General features: G+C 42.4%; 1 protein-coding gene across 4 annotated transcripts in view; it reads right to left on the bottom strand.

Annotated features, from left to right (window-relative positions):
- Nucleotides 1-22648, bottom strand: part of LOC121537631 (B-cell lymphoma 6 protein homolog) — a 64278-nt gene that overhangs the window by 5467 nt on the left and 36163 nt on the right. For 3 of the 4 annotated variants that reach the window (XM_045223496.1, XM_041845216.2, XM_041845215.2), the window contains 2 exons: nucleotides 15725-15823; nucleotides 6811-6982 (listed from right to left, as the gene is read on the bottom strand). In XM_045223496.1, the coding sequence (XP_045079431.1) occupies nucleotides 6811-6982; nucleotides 15725-15823 (271 nt within the window). Of the gene's footprint in view, nucleotides 1-6810; nucleotides 6983-10409; nucleotides 10451-15724; nucleotides 15824-22648 lie in introns of those variants that run through there. The other variant, XM_041845218.2, reaches the window with a different exon arrangement.

The following is a 22648-nucleotide window of genomic DNA, read 5'->3' as shown; positions in this document are numbered from 1 at the left end:
AGGAGGGGGTGAGAGAGGGGTCAGAGAGCGAGAGGGGTCAGAGAGCGAGAGGAGGGGGGACAGAGAGCGAGAGGTCAGAGAGAGACACAGAGGGGGGGGACAGAGGGAGAGAGAGAGCTGTTTCCTAAAAGCATCTTAAGGCTTCATTCATCGTTCGACTCTTGGTAGGAGCATTGTTAGATCTCAGAGCAGTTTCCCCAAAACCAAACCTAAAAGTTGCTCTTGAAAAACACTTGTTATTTAACATCTGCTTCCAATGAAACCCCAGGTGACTGTATTAACAGATACATGCAGTATAGACCACATAGACCCACAGTGCCTTCACAAAGGAATCTTTGCGTAAACCATGTGTGGGATCATTTCCACGCAAAATGTGAGATTTATCAATATGAACGTTTGCTTGAGTGTGCGTGTAAACTGAGCTGCTTGAGAAGTATAAAATTGGGAATATATAAATGTACAGTGAGGGGGAAAAAAGTATTTGATCCCCTGCTGATTTTGTATGTTTGCCCACTGACAAAGACATGATCAGTCTATAATTTTAATGGTAGGTTTATTTGAACAGTGAGAGACAGAATAACAACAAAAAGATCCATAAAAACGCATGTCAAAAATGTTATAAATTGATTAGCATTTTAATGAGGGAAATAAGTATTTGACCCCCTCTGCAAAACATGACTTAGTACTTGGTGGCAAAACCCTTGTTGGCAATCACAGAGGTCAGACGTTTCTTGTAGTTGGCCACCAGGTTTGCACACATCTCAGGAGGGATTTTGTCCCACTCCTCTTTGCAGATCTTCTCCAAGTCATTAAGGTTGAGGCTGACGTTTGGCAACTCGAACCTTCAGCTCCCTGCACAGATTTTCTATGGGATTAAGGTCTGGAGACTGGCTAGGCCACTCCAGGACCTTAATGTGCTTCTTGAGCCACTCCTTTGTTGCCTTGGCCGTGTGTTTTGGGTCATTGTCATGCTGGAATACCCATCCACGACCCATTTTCAATGCCCTGGCTGAGGGAAGGAGGTTCTCAAACCAAGATTTGATGGTACATGGCCCCGTCCATCGTCCCTTTGATGCGGTTAAGTTGTCCTGTCCCCTTAGCAGAAAAACACCCCCAAAGCATAAGGTTTCCACCTCCATGTTTGACGGTGGGGATGGTGTTCTTGGGGTCATAGGCAGCATTCCTCCTCCTCCAAACATGGTGAGTTGAGTTGATGCCAAAGAGCTCCATTTTGGTCTCATCTGACCACAACACTTTCACCAAGTTCTCCTCTGAGTCATTCAGATGTTCATTGGAAAACTTCAGACGGCCCTGTATATGTGCTTTCTTGAGCAGGGGGACCTTGCGGGCGCTGCAGGATTTCAGTCCTTCACAGCGTAGTGTATTACCAATTGTTTTCTTGGTGACTATGGTCCCAGCTGCCTTGAGATCATTGACAAGATCCTCCTGTGTAGTTCTGGGCTGATTCCTCACCGTTCTCATGATCATTGCAACTCCACAAGGTGAGATCTTGCATGGAGCCCCAGGCCGAGGGAGATTGACAGTTATTGTGTTTCTTCCATTTGCGAATAATCGCACCAACTGTTGTCACCTTCTCACCAAGCTGCTTGGCGATGGTCTTGTAGCCCATTCCAGCCTTGTATAGGTCTACAATCTTGTCCCTGACATCCTTGGAGAGCTCTTTGGTCTTGGTCATGGTGGAGAGTTTGGAATCTGATTGATTGCTTCTGTGGACAGGTGTCTTTTATACAGGTAACAAGCTGAGATTAGGAGCACTCCCTTTAAGGGTGTGCTCCTAATCTCAGCTCATTACCTGTATAAAAAGACACCTGGGAGCCAGAAATCTTTCTGATTGAGAGGGGGTCAAATACTTATTTCCCTCATTAAAATGCAAATCAATTTATAACATTTTTGACATGTGTTTTTCTGGATTTTGTTGTTGTTATTCTGTCTCTCACTGTTCAAATAAACCTACCATTAAAAGTATAGACTGATCATTTCTTTGTCAGTGGGCAAACGTACAAAATCAGCAGGGGATCAAATACTTTTTTCCCCCTCACTGTATGTCGGAAATGTGTGAAATTGGGAGAATAGACCTAATAATGAAATATTTTATCTAAAACAGGGCTCCGTTTTGAGCTAACTATTCAAAACAGAGCCATAAGATGTTTCCTTTCCCCAAGCTTGCTATTCAATGAGATATGGGTTGGGAAGAAGGCAGAGGCTTGAAATGATTAGGTTATGGAACCGTGTGATCGACATGCCAGAGGTTTAAAACTGGAATAAAAACACACAATTACCCCTTGGAACACATAATCAATTTGATCTACAACACATTTAGAAAACAAGTTATGATGCAATGTCAAGATGATCAGAACACAAGTTAACCCGTACCTACCAAAAACACAAGTTAACCCTTACCTACCAAAAACACAAGTTAACCCTTACCTACCAAGAACAAAATGTGTCAACTCAAAACTTCTAACCAAAAAAACAAACAAAAAAAACACCTATGCTCTAGAACCCCATCACCTAACAATCATTCTAATATCCTTGTATTGAGAACCGGGATACTGCCTCTGGTTATAGAAGTAGGGAGATTCAACGCCGTAGATGAACAAGAGTGGCTATGTAGAGTCTGATTTATAATATGGAATATAATATGCCATTTAGCAGACGCTTTTATCCAAAGAGACTTACAGTCATGCGTGCATACATTTTTACGTATGGGTGGTCCCGGGGATCGAACCCACTACCCTGGCGTTACAAGCGCCGTGCTCTACCAGCTGAGCTACAGACCAAGGGTGGCTATGTAGAGTCAGATTTAGATGAGTCTGATTTAGATGAGTCTGATTTAGATGAGTCTGATTTAGAGGAACAAGAATTAACTGCACTTTATTTTACTGTACTTCATGATTTAAGAGAAACCTTTTTTTTTTTTTTTAAAGCAACAACAAAAGAAACGGAACTATTCTGTAGTAGTACTGAAGAAAAACTTGAATGGCTATTCAGAATATAAGGGATCCTGGTTGGAAATTTTATTTCCAGAGCTTGGAAGAAGCGACAAGATAAGTTGTACAACTTAAAATTGTTTTTGTTTTGCGTTTCAATTGTTTTCATTTCAGTAGGAATGTAGGTACGTACAGAAGTTTACATACACTCAATTAGTATTTGGTAGCATTGCCTTTAAATTGTTTAACTTGGGTCAAACGTGTCGGGTAGCCTTCCACAAGCTTCCCACAATAAGTTGGGTGAATTTTGGCCCATTCCTCCTGACAGAGCTGGTGTAACTGAGTCAGGTTTGTAGGCCTCCTTGCTCGCACACACCTTTTCAGTTCTATCCACACATTTTCTATAGGATTGAGGTCAGGGCTTTGTGATGGCCACTCCAATACCTTGACTTTGTTGTCCTTAAGCCATTTTGCCACAACTTTGGAAGTATGCTTGGGGTCATTGTCCATTTGGAAAACCCATTTGTGACCAAGCTTTAACTTCCAGACTGATGTCTTGAGATGTTGCTTCAATATATCCACATCATTTTCCTTCCTCATGATGCCATCTATTTTGTGAAGTGCACCAGTCCCTCCTGCAGCAAAGCACCCCCACAGCATGATGCTGCCACCCCCGTGCTTCACGGTTGGGATGGTGTTCTTCGTCTTGCAAGCTACCCTCTTTTTCCTCCAAACATAATGATGGTCATTATGGCCAAACAGTTCTATTTTTGTTTCATCAGACCAGAGGACATTTCTCCAAAAAGTACGATCTTTGTCCCCATGTGCAGTTGCAAACCGTAGTCTGGCTTTTTTATGGCGGTTTTGGAGCAGTGGGTTCTTCCTTGCCGAGTGGCCTTTCAGGTTATGTCGATATAGGACTTGTTTTACTGTGGATATAGATACTTTTGTAACTGTTTCCTCCAGCATCTTCACAAGGTCCTCCTTTGCTGTTGTTCTGGGATTGATTTGCACTTTTCGCACCAAAGTACATTCATCTCTAGGAGACAGAACGCGTCTCCTTCCTCAGCGGTATGACGGCTGCGTGGTCCCATGGTGTTTATACTTGCGTACTATTGTTTGTACAGATGAACGTGGTACCTTCAGGCGTTTGGAAATTGCCCCCAAGGATGAACCAGACTTGTGGAGTTTTAATGACTCCAACCTAAAAGTGTATGTAAACTTCCGACTTCAACTGTATATTGAAAAATACACATTTTAAAAATTAGACCAGTTGATTGGTCGAAAGAACAGACGACTTTCGGTCGACCAAGATTTTTTTTGTCAGGGACATCCCTAATACAGGAAGTACCAGTACCAGATCAATGTGGAGCTATATACAGGGAGTACCAGTACCAGATCAATGTGGAGCTATATACAGGGAGTACCAGGACCAGATCAATGTGGAGCTATACACAGGGAGTACCAGTACCAGATCAATGTGGAGCTATACACAGTGAGGGAAAAAAGTATTTGATCCCCTGCTGATTTTGTACGTTTGCCCACTGACAAAGAAATTATCAGTCTATACTTTTAATGGTAGGTTTATTTGAACAGTGAGAGACAGAACAAAACAAGAACAAAAAAAATCCAGAAAAATGCATGTCAAAAATGTTATAAATTGATTTGCATTTTAATGAGGGAAATAAGTATGACCCCCTCTCAATCAGAAAGGTTTCTGGCTCCCAGGTGTCTTTTATTCAGGTAACGAGCTGAGATTAGGAGCACACTCTTAAAGGGAGTGCTCCTAATCTCAGTTTGAACCTGTATAAAAGACACCTGTCCACAGAAGCAATCAATCAGATTCCAAACTCTCCACCATGGCCAAGACCAAAGAGCTCTCCAAGGATGTCAGGGACAAGATTGTAGACCTACACAAGGCTGGAATGGGCTACAAGACCATCGCCAAGCAGCTTGGTGAGAAGATGACAACAGTTGGTGCGATTATTCGCAAATGGAAGAAACACCAAATAACTGTCAATCTCCCTCGGCCTGGGGCTCCATGCAAGATCTCACCTCGTGGAGTTGCAATGATCATGAGAACGGTGAGGATTCAGCCCAGAACTACACGGGAGGATCTTGTCAATTATCTCAAGGCAGCTGGGACCATAGTCACCAAGAAAACAATTGGTAAAACACTACGCCGTGAAGGACTGAAATCCTGCAGGTCCCCCTGCTCAAGAAAGCACATATACAGGCCCATCTGAAGTTTGCCGATGAACATCTGAATGATTCAGAGGAGAACTGGGTGAAAGTGTTGTGGTCAGATGAGACCAAAATTGAGCTCTTTGGCATCAACTCAACTCGCCATGTTTGGAGGAGGAGGAATGCTGCCTATGACCCCAAGAACAGCATCCCCACTGTCAAACATGGAGGTGGAAACCTTATGCTTTGGGGGTGTTTTTCTGCTAAGGGGACAGGACAACTTCACCGCATCAAAAGGACGATGGACCGTCAAATCTTGGGTGAGAACCTCCTTCCCTCAGCCAGGGCATTGAAAATGGGTCGTGGATGGGTATTCCAGCATGACAATGACCCAAAACACACGGCCAAGGCAACAAAGGAGTGGTTCAAGAAGAAGCACATTAAGGTCCTGGAGTGGCCTAGCCTTAATCCCATAGAAAATCTGTGGAGGGAGCTGAAGGTTCGAGTTGCCAAATGTCAGCCTCAAAACCTTAATGACTTGGAGAAGATCTGCAAAGAGGAGTGGAACAAAATCCCTCCTGAGATGTGTGCAAACCTGGTGGCCAACTACAAGAAACGTCTGACCTCTGTGATTGCCAACAAGGGTTTTGCCACCAAGTACTAAGTCATGTTTTGCAGAGGGGTCAAATACTTATTTCCCTCATTAAAATGCAAAATCAATTTATAACATTTTTGACATGCGTTTTTCTGTATTTTTTTGTTGTTATTCTGTCTCTCACTGTTCAAATAAACCTACCAATAAAATTATAGACTGATCATGTCTTTGTCAGTGGGCAAACGTACAAAATCAGCAGGGGATCAAATACTTTTTTCCCCTCACTGTACAGGGAGTACCAGTACCAGATCAATGTGCAGAGGTACTAGGTATTTGAGGTAGATATGTACATGAAGGCAGGGTAAAGTGGATAGATAATCAGGATAGATAATAATTAGTCAAATAAAGTAGAAGCAGCAAATAAGTGCGTGTGTGTTCATATGCGCCAAGTCTTGATTTAGTGCATTATTATAGGGTAAGCATTAGAATAAGCAGCCTCAATATTTTTTGCCACGGGTGATAATATCTAGGAGCTGATCCGTCGTCAGTGTTGTGGAATAATTCTAATGTTAAGGTAAGACTGGAAAGGGAGAACTCTGATCCGAGATGCTTCCTGTCGATCCTCCCAATATCAACATGCCTCAACGACGCACTTAGAGAACGTTCTCTCCGCGTGGTGTTTTGGGGAAACGCACGTAACATCTTTGGCCGTTGCTGGAAAGATGAATCTTTTTTTTTTTTTTAAACACTAGTAAGCCTAAGTTACAATCGCGATCGGGAAACCGGGCCCAGAACAGTAACAAACTAACTGCGACTTGGCAGATCACTTGGGGGGCAGAGGAACACACACACAGACAGATCGAGAGAGACAGCAAGAGAGCAGGAGGGTGCAAGAGGGAGGAAAGGGCCTTTAAAGTATCATTGCCATGTACAGAACAGCAACATGCAAACTGGGCTCAAAGAGTGACTGTAAGTGGGGGAAAAAAAAAAAAGTGGTCCCAGATCTGTTTGGCATGACAAGGACTGACATGATGGCACAAACAAGACTGGTACCCATACTAGAACCTGGAGTCAACACACCTGCAGGCCATGAGGACAGTCTTGTGAGCGCGGAACTGCTGTCTGTTGACCAGGATGGCCACGTCCGTGAGAATGTCCCGGCTACGCAGCCGGTTGAGGTTCAGCAGCACGTCGCTGGCGTGACGCGTGAACTGGATGCAGCTGTCTGCTGTGCAAGCCATTTTGTCGAGCTCTGGAAAAATAAAAATAAATTCCTCTGGTCAGAGCCACGGACATACATACAATAGGGTTATATACGGCTCCGATACTGGTTATTCATAAAATACTTGGTATTTTGGGAGGTGAAAACCGGTGGAATATGGTTCAAACTGCAGGGCTCTCCATCCCTGTTCCTGGAGAGCTACCCTTCTGTAGGTTATTGCACCAACCCTATTCTAGTGCACCTGATTGATCAAATGAAAAATCAGGTTAGTTACAACTGAGGTTGGAGCAAACATCTACAGGGTATGAGAGCCCTGGTCCCAAGGCACTAGTTTAATGAGACACATTAAGATATACACGGGAAACCATGGCAGGAAGGCTGAGTGCATCGAGCTCTTTTAATATGGTGCTTATTTTAATATAGGAAAATTGCACTCATCGCTTCTCACCATATCAGTGATTGCAGTAGAGGTTTGCAGCCAGTAGGCGGCGGCATTGAACAGCATAAAGTATGGAGCATTCAAGTAACATTTTCTGTTCAGAAAGTGGGAGAACACTTGATTTCGTTATTGTTGGCACTCAAACATGAATATCGAGGATGAATGATAGCCTGAACCCTTATTCAAAAAGTATAGGCCTGCATTCGGCAGTCACAAAGACAGTCATAGCCTATGGTTATGTGGCAGCCCATAATTTAATGTCACATAGCAACATTGTCACATTCAGCATGGAAACAGAACAGTTCATGATATAGTTGAGAAATGCAAAACACCAGGTGTAGGCTACTTCTTCCCAAGAATACAGTATACTACACCATACATCAAAATACACCTGACTGGTTGACACACGGGCTATGACAAATTATAAGGCGACGTGTCTTTAAACGTGTCTTTAAATGATAGCTCCTGAGTGGCGCAGTGGTCTAAGGCACTGCATCGCAGTGCTAACTGTGCCACTAGATCCTGGTTCGAATCCAGGCTCTGTCGCAGCCGGCCGCGACCGGGAGACTCATGGGCGGCGCACAATTGGCCCAGCGTCGTCCAGGGTAGGGGAGGGAATGGCCGGCAGGGATGTAGCTCAGTTGGTAGAGCATGGCGTTTGCAACGCCAGGGTTGTGGGTTCGTTTCCCACGGGGGGCCAGTATAAAAAAAATATGTATTCACTAACTGTAAGTCGCTCTGGATAAGAGCGTCTGCTAAATGACTAAAATGTAATGTAAATGTATATCGTGTGTGACGTCATCGGGGCACTTCTGACGTATTGAACATTCTGTATCGGATTCGAACTTGATTATTTTCCATCCGAACCAACACCACACTCCAAAGAGTTACATTTTCCCGCGATCTCGTTAATAAAACAACCGTACCACTTCATTTAAATCACAAATAATCTGGGATGGAGACAACCTTTCTTTGAGCATGTCAAACTTTTGTGAATGCTCCAGACAAAAGTTGGCAGATTTAACTTTACTGTGCACTGATAGAGGATGTCTGAATGATTGATTATCATTATTAATAATAATAATACATTAAAACTACACTTAAATATTTTAAAGCAATCAAAAGGTAGATTAAACTGCAAACTGCTCCATGAATTTTAAAATATGATACTTTAAATTCCTACCACAAGATATCCTCAATATATAAAGCTAGCCTAGAAATGTATATGTGTGTTCTTCCGCAATATAAATAGCGGGTAGTCAGGAGGCGCACGATAACACGTTATGGCAGGGTTTCCCAAACTTGGTATTTGGGACCCCAAGGGTGCACGTTTTCGTTGTTGCCCTGGTACTACACAGCTTATTCAAATAATCAACTAATCATCAAGTTCTTATTGTTTGAATGAGGTGTGTAGTGCCCAGGGCAACAACCAAAACGTGCACCCAGGGGGGTCCCAAAGACCGAGTTTAGGAAACGCTGTGTTATGGCAATAAGATCATTTAATTGCAACGCACGTTATGGCAGAAGACTTGAGCATATTTTGAGAACACTTGTCATAGTTTGTTTGTTTGGGCTACAGTCCGCTTTCTAACGGGTAGCCTAATTTACTAGTATTACCTCATTTTGTCCGTCCAACCCAATGTAATAAATGTTTTTAAACGGACAGTTTCTTGACGTGGAATAGCACGTTGAACCAGCCCGTTCAATAACACGCAAACACATTGGACAAGTAGTATCACTCTGACTCCGTGACAAGTCTTAGGCTGCCACTCGACACCACCCGAAATACATTTTAAAAAGATCATGTATACAAGTAAACAGGCTTTTTTGTCAACGTTCAACAGAGGCTGGAACCCACCTATGACTATTGCTTTAATATTTTCCAATTCTCAAAATGTATTTTCGGTTATTCACTTTTCAGTCAAATTCACAGATGAATAAGAGATCCAAAGTTTCTACTTTCGGACACTTAACTACACTGTTTTTTAAAAATCAGACTTCTTGCGTGGAAGCTTAGCAAACAAATAAATTATAATGCGGCAACATTGTATCTTCTAAGCATTCAATTACTGCAACATTGTATCTGTTAATCATTGAAATACTATAACTGCGACATTGTACAGTTTTCCTGTCAGGTTGCCAAAAGTCAACCATCCCTGGCCCCAGACAGATAGCACGCAGGTACAAACTTGTGCACGTAAACTAGGCTGTGGAAAGCTCCGAACTATATTTCCGTGAGGTAGGCGTGTGTGTGGTGGATGGGGTGATAACGACGAGACAAGACGATTAATATCTCGTGCAACCAGATCGATTTGATTATTTTCCTCCAAGACTGTCTGGATTTCTAAAACAATGTAGCATACCACTACTGACACCTACCCCTGCCCCTCTGCCACAACACACTGTAGCATAACACCCCTGACACACCTACCCCTGCCCCTCTTCCCCAACCCACTGTAGCATAACACCACTGACACATCTACCCCTGCCCCTCTGCCACAACACACTGTGCAAGTTACTTTGTTATGCCGATGTGAATCACGTTATAATAAACACTGAAATAATTTCTGTGCAACACCGCTGATATTAGTATTAATACACAAAAATCTAAACTAAGTTTTGCTTAGAATTAAGAAGGCAGCATTTAGTTAAACTGAACTCCTTGTTCATTATTAGCAGTACAGCACACTAGTCAAGTCTAACAGAATAACCACGTAATGTCATTACTGTTTTGTGATCAGCACAGTACAGTAACAAAAAGCCTCTCCTGTCAAAGCGACACAAGGCGAACCGAGAGCCGTGAAGACAGCAGAACATTTTAGAAGCAGATCTGTCAAGAGTACTGTCACCCCGCTGAACGGTGCGCTCAAAACAGTCCACCAAACACCTTCAAATCACTTAGGTTTACATGATAAAACACATTCAGAAACACAGCCAGCGCTACACCATCACCTGCAACGAAGAGCATAACTTCGCGCCAAATTACATCGGGAAAAAACGAATTTTTTAAAAAATCACCTGATATTGCTTTCCTAGAAACTTCTTGCATCACCACTTCTAAGAACCCCCAGTTCTAAGAATCTGAAGAGCTCAATTCTCAGAATTTGAGCTTGTGGCGATACCACTTTCCGAGGGCAGGGGAGAGTCAGGTTTTAATGCTTTCTGAGAAATCATCTTTCTGAGATTTAGATTTCCGTGCGTATTATACACCATGAGTTAATGCAACAAGTGTATTACAAAAGCAAACTTAAATTATTGCACATTTTGTACTATTTTTCTATATTTTAAGAGAAATGGAGTGGTGTTTTTTTATGCCCCCTACGTTTGGATTCTCCCAGACCTAGATGGTCACATGGGCAGAAGAGTTGCCTACGTCACCCATGCCTCTTAGCCCAGCCCCTAAATTCTCACAACTAATTTGCTATTCCGTGACATAAGCGAAGTGTCCGTTCGTCGCCTTTCCCTTTATTACCGACACAGAACCGAACCAGACTGCTTATTCACACGGACACGCGTTGCATAGGCCGATTTGTTGTGATATTATGTAATTTTTGTTTTTGCTTCTCCTGCAGAGAATATTCATTTTTAAACCCCCCAGTTTCTACCTTCACAGCTATGGACTGCTGGCAAATCATCACAAGGGTTTGTTTGGGATGAGATTATATTTGTGAACCAAAGACATTTTGCTTGAAAACTCTCTTAATCACCGGCATTCTCCATTGCTGTAGCCTTTTTGTTGCCTTTGAGGCTGACTGTTATGGCAGGTTTATCTGACTATATGTTTGTCACGGTGGTAGCCTACAGTGTGAGAAGGAAGCTGTGATGTTAGCCTATTTGCTGTGATAAATAGCTTGAATCTAATAGAAACGGGCAATTTGCGCATCATAGAGAGCATAACGCCTTCTGTTGTGGATGCAATAAGTAGCCTATAATGTCATTTAATCAATAGAAAATAATTATTGTAATCGGACTTCTTCCTATTGGTGATTTTTAAAAAATGATCCCTTTGATATAAGAAAAGCTTTGGTATACTGGCCGTTTTATAATCGGTGACATTTGTTTAGTAATTTAGGTTATTGCGTTCAGATTGACCATAACCTCTATAGGCTAACAACTGGTTCAATGCTATACAGTTTGTCCTATATAATCGCTGCCGTCCGCTGCTATGCAATGCATTAACTATTTTCGCTCTCTCTCTGACATCCGTCAGCAGCCAATACAACCTACAGCAAACTTCCAAAACTCTATTACGTAGAGTGTAATCTAACCAGAGATGTTCAAATTGCGAATGAAAAACGCTAAGCATAGTATTGGAATAACATGAGTATAAGGCATTCTTTAATGCAACACAAAATGAGTCTACATCCCCTTTAAAACTCTTATTAGCCTTCAAATTAATAAAGACAAATAGGCTGCAATTAGGACAGCCTATCAATTTTAAAAGAAGGAATAATACACAGACACTTCTTCTACCTGCAGCATATTAAAACTTCAAGGCCATGGGCCAACATTCTTAACCCCGCAAAGCGCTAAAACGTTTATCGACTGCTTTTAGACTAATATTAGGCTATTATTCTAACGGACAAATATTTCATTGCTCATTTGTTCTTAGTCCAAATCAGAGAGAATCTAACCAGTTAGCACACTGTTTGAAGTGTGAACCACTCAGGTCGTTGAGTCAAGGCCGAGGCCAACCCTGAATTTCAAACCTCTTAATGCCATGAACTCTAGCGCTCCTAAATAAGCGCAATGAACTGCTCTCTCAGAAGGTGACTTTTTAGGCAACTCTAATAGCCTACTCGTGGAATGTATTTGTTTAAAGGGGAATTTAAATACTATTTTGATGTGGATCTAACACTGCAAATAATTTACGGTTGATCTGAAGTTAAAGGCCCTAAGCTTTACAATGGACCGAGAATCATCATTGCATCAACTTGCCATGCAGTCGCCTGTGGGATGAATTGTGGCCTACACGTCAAACAGACAGTAGCCCGGATAGCCCCCAAATTATATCACGTGTGCAACGTGTAAGTGGATATTAAAATTAAATGCGCCTGGCTCAATGCATGTCGAAATAAGACTTGCCTTTGTTGAACAGACGTGCAGCTTTCAAATACAGGCTACTGCGTCATGCATGGTGCATTATAGTAAACCTTGTGTGTCACCTTTATATTTTAAGTTCCCATTTGAATGATGAACATGGGGTTATTGAAGTTAGGCCTAAAGAAAATACCTATGGGCCCATTTTCACAGAATATAATGCTTTATGATATCAAATCTAATACTCGGTTTTATAAAATCATCTCCCCTTAAGTCTATTTTAGGTGACTTTGTATTATTTGTTCATTATCTGTTTACAAATAGACATAACCGCGAAATAACAATTTATTTTATAAACTCATTTTTACATTAACAGTGGTCACAAAGTGCTTTACAGTAACCCGGCGCTTGACAATACTAGCCTAACCGTAACGAACTTTGCGTGAAGGGCGTTCATCGCGTTGCCATTTCTGTAATGAACTTGTAATGTTTGAGCTATTTCTATGAGGATATTTATACTCCTAGTGATCTGTCTGTCTGTCTGGCCTACCTGTCTGTCTGTCTGTCTGTCTGAGCAAATAGAGGGAGGTTCGTTTTTATACACTTGTAACCTTAACCCGTTCACATTTTTTTTTGTGTGCAATTGATATAGCATTAAAACGTTTATTTTAAGAAAGTACTTTTAAAGTAAGAGAAAAGTAGCCTATAAGGTGTTTGCCAATGTATGGAGGACAATTTAAGTGTGATATTTATGTAGGCTATTTAATCAATTATATATATATATAATCATTTTTATGTTGCTTTACACACTCTTAGAATTGGAAAATGTATGTTTGGAATAAAACAAATAAAAAACAGAACTTTATAAATGTGTTCCTTCGGATGTTTTTGTTAGTTCCAGCATGTGCCGTATAAAAGTATCAATACTGACTGACGACTAAATACTTTCTTCTTTACTTTTCCTTCTTGGTTTGTCTTAATCATGTGTGGAGGGGACAACGCAACATCCTCTAAAGCAAACGGAGAGTTGCTGTACCAGAAGGCAACAGAGATTATGGAGTGTGTTGCTGTTTTTTGGGGGCTGGGAGTGGGTTTTTTTGGGCAGTATTTGCGGGTTGTTCGGTATGCAGCCCTCAGCACTGTGATTATACTCTATCATATCTATGGCACAAATGGCACCCTATTCCCTATATAGTGCACTACTGTTGACCAGGGTACTCTGTTTACTACAGTAGGCCCTATTCCCTATACAGAGCACCTGGAACCATTTGGCTAATCATTGGATTTTCAAGAAAGAAAATGGGCTGATTTCTGGTCACAGTCCGTCCATGACTGTGATGATGCTCTATTTCCTACAGTATATCTCTATTTATTACAGTATATCTCTATTTACTACAGTATATCCTAGTGATGGTACTATATTTACTACAGTATATCCTAGTGATGATACTATATTTACTACAGTATATCCTAGTGATGATACTATATTTACTACATTATATCCTAGTGATACTATATTTACTACAGTATATCCTAGTGATGATACTATATTTACTACAGTATATCATAGTGATGATACTATATTTACTACAGTATATCCTAGTGATGATACTATATTTACTACAGTATATCCTAGTGATGATACTATATTTACTACAGTATATCCTAGTGATGATACTATATTTACTACAGTATATCATAGTGATGATACTATATTTACCACAGTATATCCTAGTGATGATACTATATTTACTACAGTATATCCTAGTGATGATACTATATTTACCACAGTATATCCTAGTGATGATACTATATTTACTACAGTATATCATAGTGATGATACTATATTTACTACAGTATATCATAGTGATGATACTATATTTACTACAGTATATCATAGTGATGATACTATATTTACTACAGTATATCATAGTGATGATACTATATTTACTACAGTATATCATAGTGATGATACTATATTTACTACAGTATATCCTAGTGATGATACTATATTTACTACAGTATATCATAGTGATGATACTATATTTACTACAGTATATCATAGTGATGATACTATATTTACTACAGTATATCCTAGTGATGATACTATATTTACTACAGTATATCCTAGTGATGATACTATATTTACTATAGTATATCATAGTGATGATACTATATTTACTACAGTATATCATAGTGATGATACTATATTTACTACAGTATATCATAGTGATGATACTATATTTACTACAGTATATCATAGTGATGATACTATATTTACTACAGTATATCATAGTGATGATACTATATTTACTACAGTATATCATAGTGATGATACTATATTTACTACAGTATATCATAGTGATGATACTATATTTACTACAGTATATCATAGTGATGATACTATATTTACTACAGTATATCATAGTGATGATACTATATTTACTACAGTATATCCTAGTGATGATACTATATTTACTACAGTATATCCTAGTGATGATACTATATTTACTACAGTATATCCTAGTGATGATACTATATTTACTACAGTATATCATAGTGATGATACTATATTTACTACAGTATATCATAGTGATGATACTATATTTACTACAGTATATCATAGTGATGATACTCTAAGTATCTCTTTTTGGTCACTATATGAAGTGTCTTAGTGTCCGGTCACTATATGAAGTGTCTTAGTGTCTGGTCACTATATGAAGTGTCTTAGTGTCTGGTCACTATATGAAGTGTCTTAGTGTCCGGTCACTATATGAAGTGTCTTAGTGTCTGGTCACTATATGAAGTGTCTTAGTGTCCGGTCACTATATGAAGTGTCTTAGTGTCCGGTCACTATATGAAGTGTCTTAGTGTCTGGTCACTATATGAAGTGTCTTAGTGTCTGGTCACTATATGAAGTGTCTTAGTGTCTGGTCACTATATGAAGTGTCTTAGTGTCTGGTCACTATATGAAGTGTCTTAGTGTCCGGTCACTATATGAAGTGTCTTAGTGTCCGGTCACTATATGAAGTGTCTTAGTGTCCGGTCACTATATGAAGTGTCTTAGTGTCCGGTCACTATATGAAGTGTCTTAGTGTCTGGTCACTATATGAAGTGTCTTATTTACATATTGCTGAATGTAGTTTGGGGACCTGGGTTTTAATGAGTGTGGTAGGAGGACTCTATTAACCTGGGCACCAGTCTGTTTGTGCCTTCATGTCACTCCTTGCCAGTCATACCAAACATGATAGCACAAACTGGGCCTGGGACCATGCTATGACTCTTTAGTCCACCTGGGTAGCTGTGTTTGTGGTGGCTCCACATCATGGACTGTCCTGCTGCCTCGTCTCTCCTCCGGTTCACTCCCTGGCACAGGAGGAGCATCTGCTGGGCTGGGGAGACAAGGTGACGTATGTAAACATCTGGAATCAGATTAGTCTCAAAACAAGGTATGTGTGGTGCATAGACCACCGAGGTGAGGATGAATGTTGTTCTGAAATTTAGTCAAGTGGTCATAATAGAGCCAAAGCGTAACGTTTTAAAGTCCTCTGTAGCTCAGCTGGTAGAGCACGGCGCTTGTAACGCCAAGGGTAGTGGGTTCGATCCCCGGGACCACCCATACGTTAAAAATGTATGCACACATGACTGTAAATCGCTTTGGATAAAAGCGTCTGCTAAATGGCATATTATTATTATTATTATTATTATTATTATTATTATTATTATTAAAGGGTGTGGTTGTAATTTTTTAAAATGACAATGGCAAGATCCAGGGCAGGAAATAACCTCCAGAAGGACAAGAGGATCAGGAGTCCTATCACTTCCCTTTCAGTTCAGAAAGGTCTTTATAATCCAACGCAATCTCATAAAATATGCGATATATTTACAGAATGTCTATAATCTATTCTACAATGAAATGTTTGACACAGTTGTATAAATTAAAAGTAACACAATGAAACTAAAAGTAACATAGATATCACTATATATCATTCTAAGCCCCCACACACACACACACATCCAAAACAAAATAAAGACGTTTTGATACTTTCTCTTTGTAACGAGCGTGCCCAAGAGGTAGGTAAGACAAGTGAAGACAGGAAAAGAGTAGTTCCATAAATAGCTACTGTCTATCCGCTCAGCCTCTCTCTGTGTTGCCTCATCGTGTCGCGGTAGAGCGGAGTCCATAGGTTATAACCTTTAGCACACCACACAACAATCTACCTACAGTAATGGCGACGATGACCATCTTGAACCTACTGTCGTGTAAAAATACATTTTTTTTTTTACAACAAAAGCTTGGAGGCTGTATCTACGGAGGTCACCTGATTCCAATTCCACACAAGTCAAATGACCTCCGTATTTTACAAGCCAGAGGGACGACTCCCCCGCACCACTAATAATGTTTGACTAACAAATTATTACTATTTCCGTTACTAAATTATTATTTGGGTCAACGTTAATGTCAGAAAGTATTCAGAGAGAGTGCTAAGTATTGAAAAATAAGTTGAGGAAGTATTTTAGATTTATTTGGATATTGATTATAGGTTACCTAAACTTTTATTTTGTAAAAATCTAAATTCCAGGAAAAGATTGCCTTTTATTGTGCACTAATATTGAATTGAAAAGCCTGTCATATTAAAGTGCCCTTCAACATAGATCACATGGAGAATTCAATAAATCACATTTTGACGTGTCCCTCCCTCAACCCGTGTAATTTTTAGGAACATTTTAATGCTCTTAATCCCAACATTTCTCAAAGTTTCACCGTCGTTTTAAAGCCCTGCTTATTTTGTTGCTTTGACAAAGTCGTTTCTGAAGACTATTTATTTATGTCATGTGATTCATTTTACGTCTGTCCCTCACCCTGTTATTAGAACTGAACTCAAGTTTTAATATGGTGAAACTATTACTTTAAATATAATTTTCACAAGCTTCTATTCTCCCTGTCACAAGGTTTTTAAGAAGAAATCATCAACCCTGTCGTCAACCAGATTTACGGTCACCCCTGTGATGGTCAACCCTGTTACGGTCAACCCTGTTACTTTATTTGGCACCTGTTGTAGTCATGTTTTATTTAACCTCTTGAGATGGAAAACATATTTTTTATCAAGTTGAACATGTGCTTGTCACGGATTCTGCCGAGGCTGCTCCTCCTCCTTGCTCGGGCAGCCTTCGGCGTTCGTCGTCCCCGGAGTACTAGCTGCTGCCGATCGATGTTTCGGTGTTTGTCTTGTTTAGTCTTGAGTGTTTACACCTGTTCGCTATTATGTTTGATTGTAGTCCCTATATTTACCCCTGTCTCTCGTTTGGTAAATTGTGTGTTATTGTTTTGTTTCCCGTAAGGTCGGCATTGCTGTTTCGTATGCGTGTATTTGTTTTCCTCCCTGTTAGGAGGTTTTGTTTTGTATGTTCTTTTACTGGTTAGTAAAGTACGTCTGCCAGTAGCTCTGTGTCCTGCGCTTGACTTCACTCACCGCATACACGTCACCTTTGACAGAACAACACACCACTCATGGAGTCAGCAGGATCGGCGGTGCCAACGGGATCACTGGAGGAGCGCGTTATCCAACAAGCGGCCATGATCCAGGATCTTGGCACCGCCATGGAAGGGGTGATGAACACCTTGAGGCGATGGGAGAGAGGAGGTTTGCCCACACCTCCTCCAACGATACCACCACCATCAGCCATACCCATCGTTTCACCTCCGGAGTCCAGTGGGATTCGGCTCTCGCTCCCGAGGGCTTATGATGGCACCGCGGCCGGGTGTCAGGGTTTCCTGCTCCAAGTGGAACTCTACCTGGCAACCATCCACCCGGCGCCCTTGGGATACGAGAGCGTTTCCGCCCTCATCTCCTGTCTGTCCGGCAAGGCACTGGAGTGGGCCAACGCCGAGTGGAGGGGAATAGATGCCGCTACAGTCAGCTATGCGGAGTTCTCCCGCCGCTTCAGGGTGGTTTTCGATCATCCCCCAGAGGGGAAGGCGGCGGGTGAGTGTCTGTTCCACCTCAGACAGGGGAAGAGGAGCGCGCAGGAATTCGCACTGGACTTCCGGACTCTGGCTGCCAATGCGGGATGGAATGAGAGGGCCCTCATCGACTACTACAGGTGCAGCCTAAGGGAGGATGTTCGCCGAGAGTTGGCCTGCAGGGACACCAACCTAAGTTTCGATCAGCTGGTGGACATGTCGATTCGCATAGATACCCTATTGGCTACCCGCGGACGTCCGGAGTTGGGGCCGTCCATTCCATCCCCCAGCACCTCCGAGCCGAGCCCTATGGAGCTTGGCTCGGAGGTGGGGTCTGCAGTATCTCGTGGAGTGGGAGGGGTACGGTCCGGAGGAACGGTGCTGGGTCCCTAGGAGGGACATCCTAGATCCCTCCCTGGTGAGGGATTTCCACCGGAGTCATCCGACTCGCCCTGCTCCGCGTCCTCCTGGCCGTCCCCGAGGCCGGGGTCGGCGCACGGCTGGAGCCGCGCGTCAAGGGGGGGGTACTGTCACGGATTCTGCCGAGGCTGCTCCTCCTCCTTGCTCGGGCAGGCTTCGGTGTTCGTCGTCCCCGGAGTACTAGCTGCTGCCGATCAATGTTTCGGTGTTTGTCTTGTTTAGTCTTGAGTGTTTACACCTGTTCGCTATTATGTTTGATTGTAGTCCCTATATTTACCCCTGTCTCTCGTTTGGTAAATTGTGTGTTATTGTTTTGTTTCCCGTAAGGTCGGCATTGCTGTTTCGTATGCGTGTATTTGTTTTCCTCCCTGTTAGGAGGTTTTGTTTTGTATGTTCTTTTACTGGTTAGTAAAGTACGTCTGCCAGTAGCTCTGTGTCCTGCGCTTGACTTCGCTCACCGCATACACGTCTCCTTTGACAGTGCTCTTTATGACAGTGTTACAATTAGGTGAAAGTTACACATCTCAAAAGGCACTGAATCGGTGGAATGACTCATTTGTGTTACTTGAAATACCTCGTGGACAGACTACGTAAACATCGAGCATCTGACCGAATTATGCAAGAGTTTAGTTCTGGGTTAACCGAGTTATGTTACCACGGGCCCGAAGTTATGATCGGGCCCGTGGTGCGGAACGAGATGTGCTCTCTGAGGTCATTACTGTATGCGTACGTCCCAAATGGCACCCTATTCCTTATATAGTGCACTACTTTAGACCAGAACCCAATGGCCACGGTCAAAAGTAGTGCACTACAAAGGGAATAGGGTGCCATTTGGGACACACATTCATGTTTATACCGCCATTAAGGATATTGATGACATCATGTTTATACCGCCATTAAGGATATTGATGACATCATGTTTATACCATCATTAAGGATATTGATGACATCATGTTTATACCGCCATTAAGGATATTGATGACATCATGTTTATACCATCATTAAGGATATTGATGACATCATGTTTATACCGCCATTAAGGATATTGATGACATCATGTTTATACCGCCATTAAGGATATTGATGACATCATGTTTATACCGCCATTAAGGATATTGATGACATCATGTTTATACCGCCATTAAGGATATTGATGACATCATATTTATACCGCCATTAAGGATATTGATGACATCATGTTTATACCGCCATTAAGGATATTGATGACATCATGTTTATACCATCATTAAGGATATTGATGACATCATGTTTATACCGCCATTAAGGATATTGATGACATCATGTTTATACCGCCATTAAGGATATTGATGACATCATGTTTATACCGCCATTAAGGATATTGATGACATCATGTTTATACCATCATTAAGGATATTGATGACATCATGTTTATACCGCCATTAAGGATATTGATGACATCATGTTTATACCGCCATTAAGGATATTGATGACATCATATTTACACCCTCATTAAGGATATTGATGACATCATATTTATACCATCATTAAGGATATTGATGACATCATGTTTATACCGCCATTAAGGATATTGATGACATCATATTTATACCATCATTAAGGATATTGATGACATCATGTTTATACCGCCATTCTTTTGTTTGGGGAAGCAGCAAGTGAATCCAGTGGTGGACTTTTTCACTTTCATTCTATTGAAAGATATAGCTGTTTTCTCAACCTTTGTGTGATGGCATGTTCCCCGTTTAAAAGTACTTCTCCCTGTGGAGCGCTAGTCATCCATCCGGGCATGGTGCCGCGGTGTCCCACTATAAGCATCCCAGGTGTTCCCAATCCAACCGGGAGAAAACCAACCACTCCAAAATAATTAAAGGCGAAACACTTATTTTACAACAATCTCCGATTCAGCAATGCCAAATAAAGACACTTCTATGTCTCTGCTCCAAACAAAGAGCAGCGTCAACTTTTATTCGAATCCACTGGGGGGATGTTGAAGGCGCTCCCTCCAACACAGAGCTGATGCATTATACAGATGATAACAGAAAGATCCCTGCTGGGTACAGCGATACATCCATGGAGATAATTACTGTAAAACCTTGGCAAACTTTTACTTAACCAATTCTACCCGAAAATAAATGACCCACTTAGATGAGATGGAGATTGGGGGGGCATCCTCCTCTCCTAATCAATACTTATTGCACCCTCCTCTTTCTACTTTATTAACTGAGTGGTTAGCAGGGGACTTGGTGTGGGGGATGGCAGGGGGCTTGGTGTGGGGGATGGCAGGGGGCTTGATGGCAGGGGCTTGGTGTGGGGGATGGCAGGGGCTTGATGGCAGGGGCTTGGTGTGGGGGATGGCAGGGGGCTTGGTGTGGGGGATGGCAGGGGGCTTGGTGTGGGGGATGGCAGGTGGCTTGATGGTAGGGGCTTGGTGTGGGGGGATGGCAGGGGGCTTGGTTTGGGGGATGGCAGGGGGCTTGATGGCAGGGGCTTGGTGTGGGGGGTGGTAGGGGCTTGATGGCAGGGGCTTGGTGTGGGGGATGGCAGGGGCTTGATGGCAGGGGCTTGGTGTGGGGGATGGCAGGGGCTTGGTGTGGGGGATGGCAGGGGCTTGGTGTGGGGGACTTGACTCATTGTAACCTTATGGCAGTGGTTCCCAACCTTTTTCGGTTACTGTACCATCAACTGAATTTGTCTCTGTCCGGAGTACCCCTGAAGTACCCCCTCATGTGCATTTTCCCAGTAGGCCGATGGTCTGATGAGTCTTCTCAAGTTCCCCCTGTGGATAGGTCATTTACCCCCTGTGGATAGGTCAAGTACTCCCTGTGGATAGGTCAAGTACTCCCTGTGGATAGGTCAAGTACTCCCTGTGGATAGGTCAAGTACCCCCTGTGGATAGGTCAAGTTCCCCCTGTGGATAGGTCAAGTACCCCCTGTGGATAGGTCAAGTTCCCCCTGTGGATAGGTCAAGTTCCCCCTGTGGATAGGTCAAGTTCCCCCTGTGGATAGGTCAAGTACCCCCTGTGGATAGGTCAAGTTCCCCCTGGGGTCCTAGTACTCCTGGTTGGGAACCACTGTCTTATGGGTTGCTTATGCTACAGACCACACAACGTAATCCTCTGCTAGGAGAGAAGTGCTATTTCACTGATTATCCTTCCACCTCCACAGGTATGTGTACTTTGTGTCTCATTTGATGCTCTTGGTTTAGAACCACATAACCAGCACTGGTTGTGAATGCAAGCGGACACGGTCCAGCGATGCTATCGGCCTATTCCTCACATATACAAACCCCTCTCTCTCTGAGACATCCCGAAACACCATGAAACGATCTCTGCTCGCTTAGGATGTTGTGATGGTGTATGATGATAGGATAGCTGTGTGATGGTGTATGATGATAGGATAGCTGTGTGATGGTGTATGACGATAGGATAGCTGTGTGATGGTGTATGACGATAGGATAGCTCATTGGAGAGCGACGCCCACTGTCGACAGCTCATTGGAGAGCGATGCCCACTGTCGACAGCTCATTGGAGAGCGATGTCGACAGCTCATTGGAGAGCGATGCCCACTGTCGACAGCTCATTGGAGAGCGATGCCCACTGTCGACAGCTCATTGGAGAGCGATGTCGACAGCTCATTGGAGAGCGATGTCGACAGCTCATTGGAGAGCGATGCCCACTGTCGACAGCTCATTGGAGAGCGATGTCGACAGCTCATTGGAGAGCGATGCCCACTGTCGACAGCTCATTGGAGAGCGATGCCCACTGTCGACAGCTCATTGGAGAGCGATGTCGACAGCTCATTGGAGAGCGATGCCCACTGTCGACAGCTCATT

The sequence above is a fragment of the Coregonus clupeaformis genome, chromosome 11 (genome assembly GCF_020615455.1).
Source record: "Coregonus clupeaformis isolate EN_2021a chromosome 11, ASM2061545v1, whole genome shotgun sequence".
Lineage (NCBI taxonomy): Eukaryota > Metazoa > Chordata > Actinopteri > Salmoniformes > Salmonidae > Coregonus > Coregonus clupeaformis.
The sequence above is the reverse complement of the archived record's forward strand: the minus strand, read 5'-3'. Positions and strand labels throughout refer to the sequence as shown.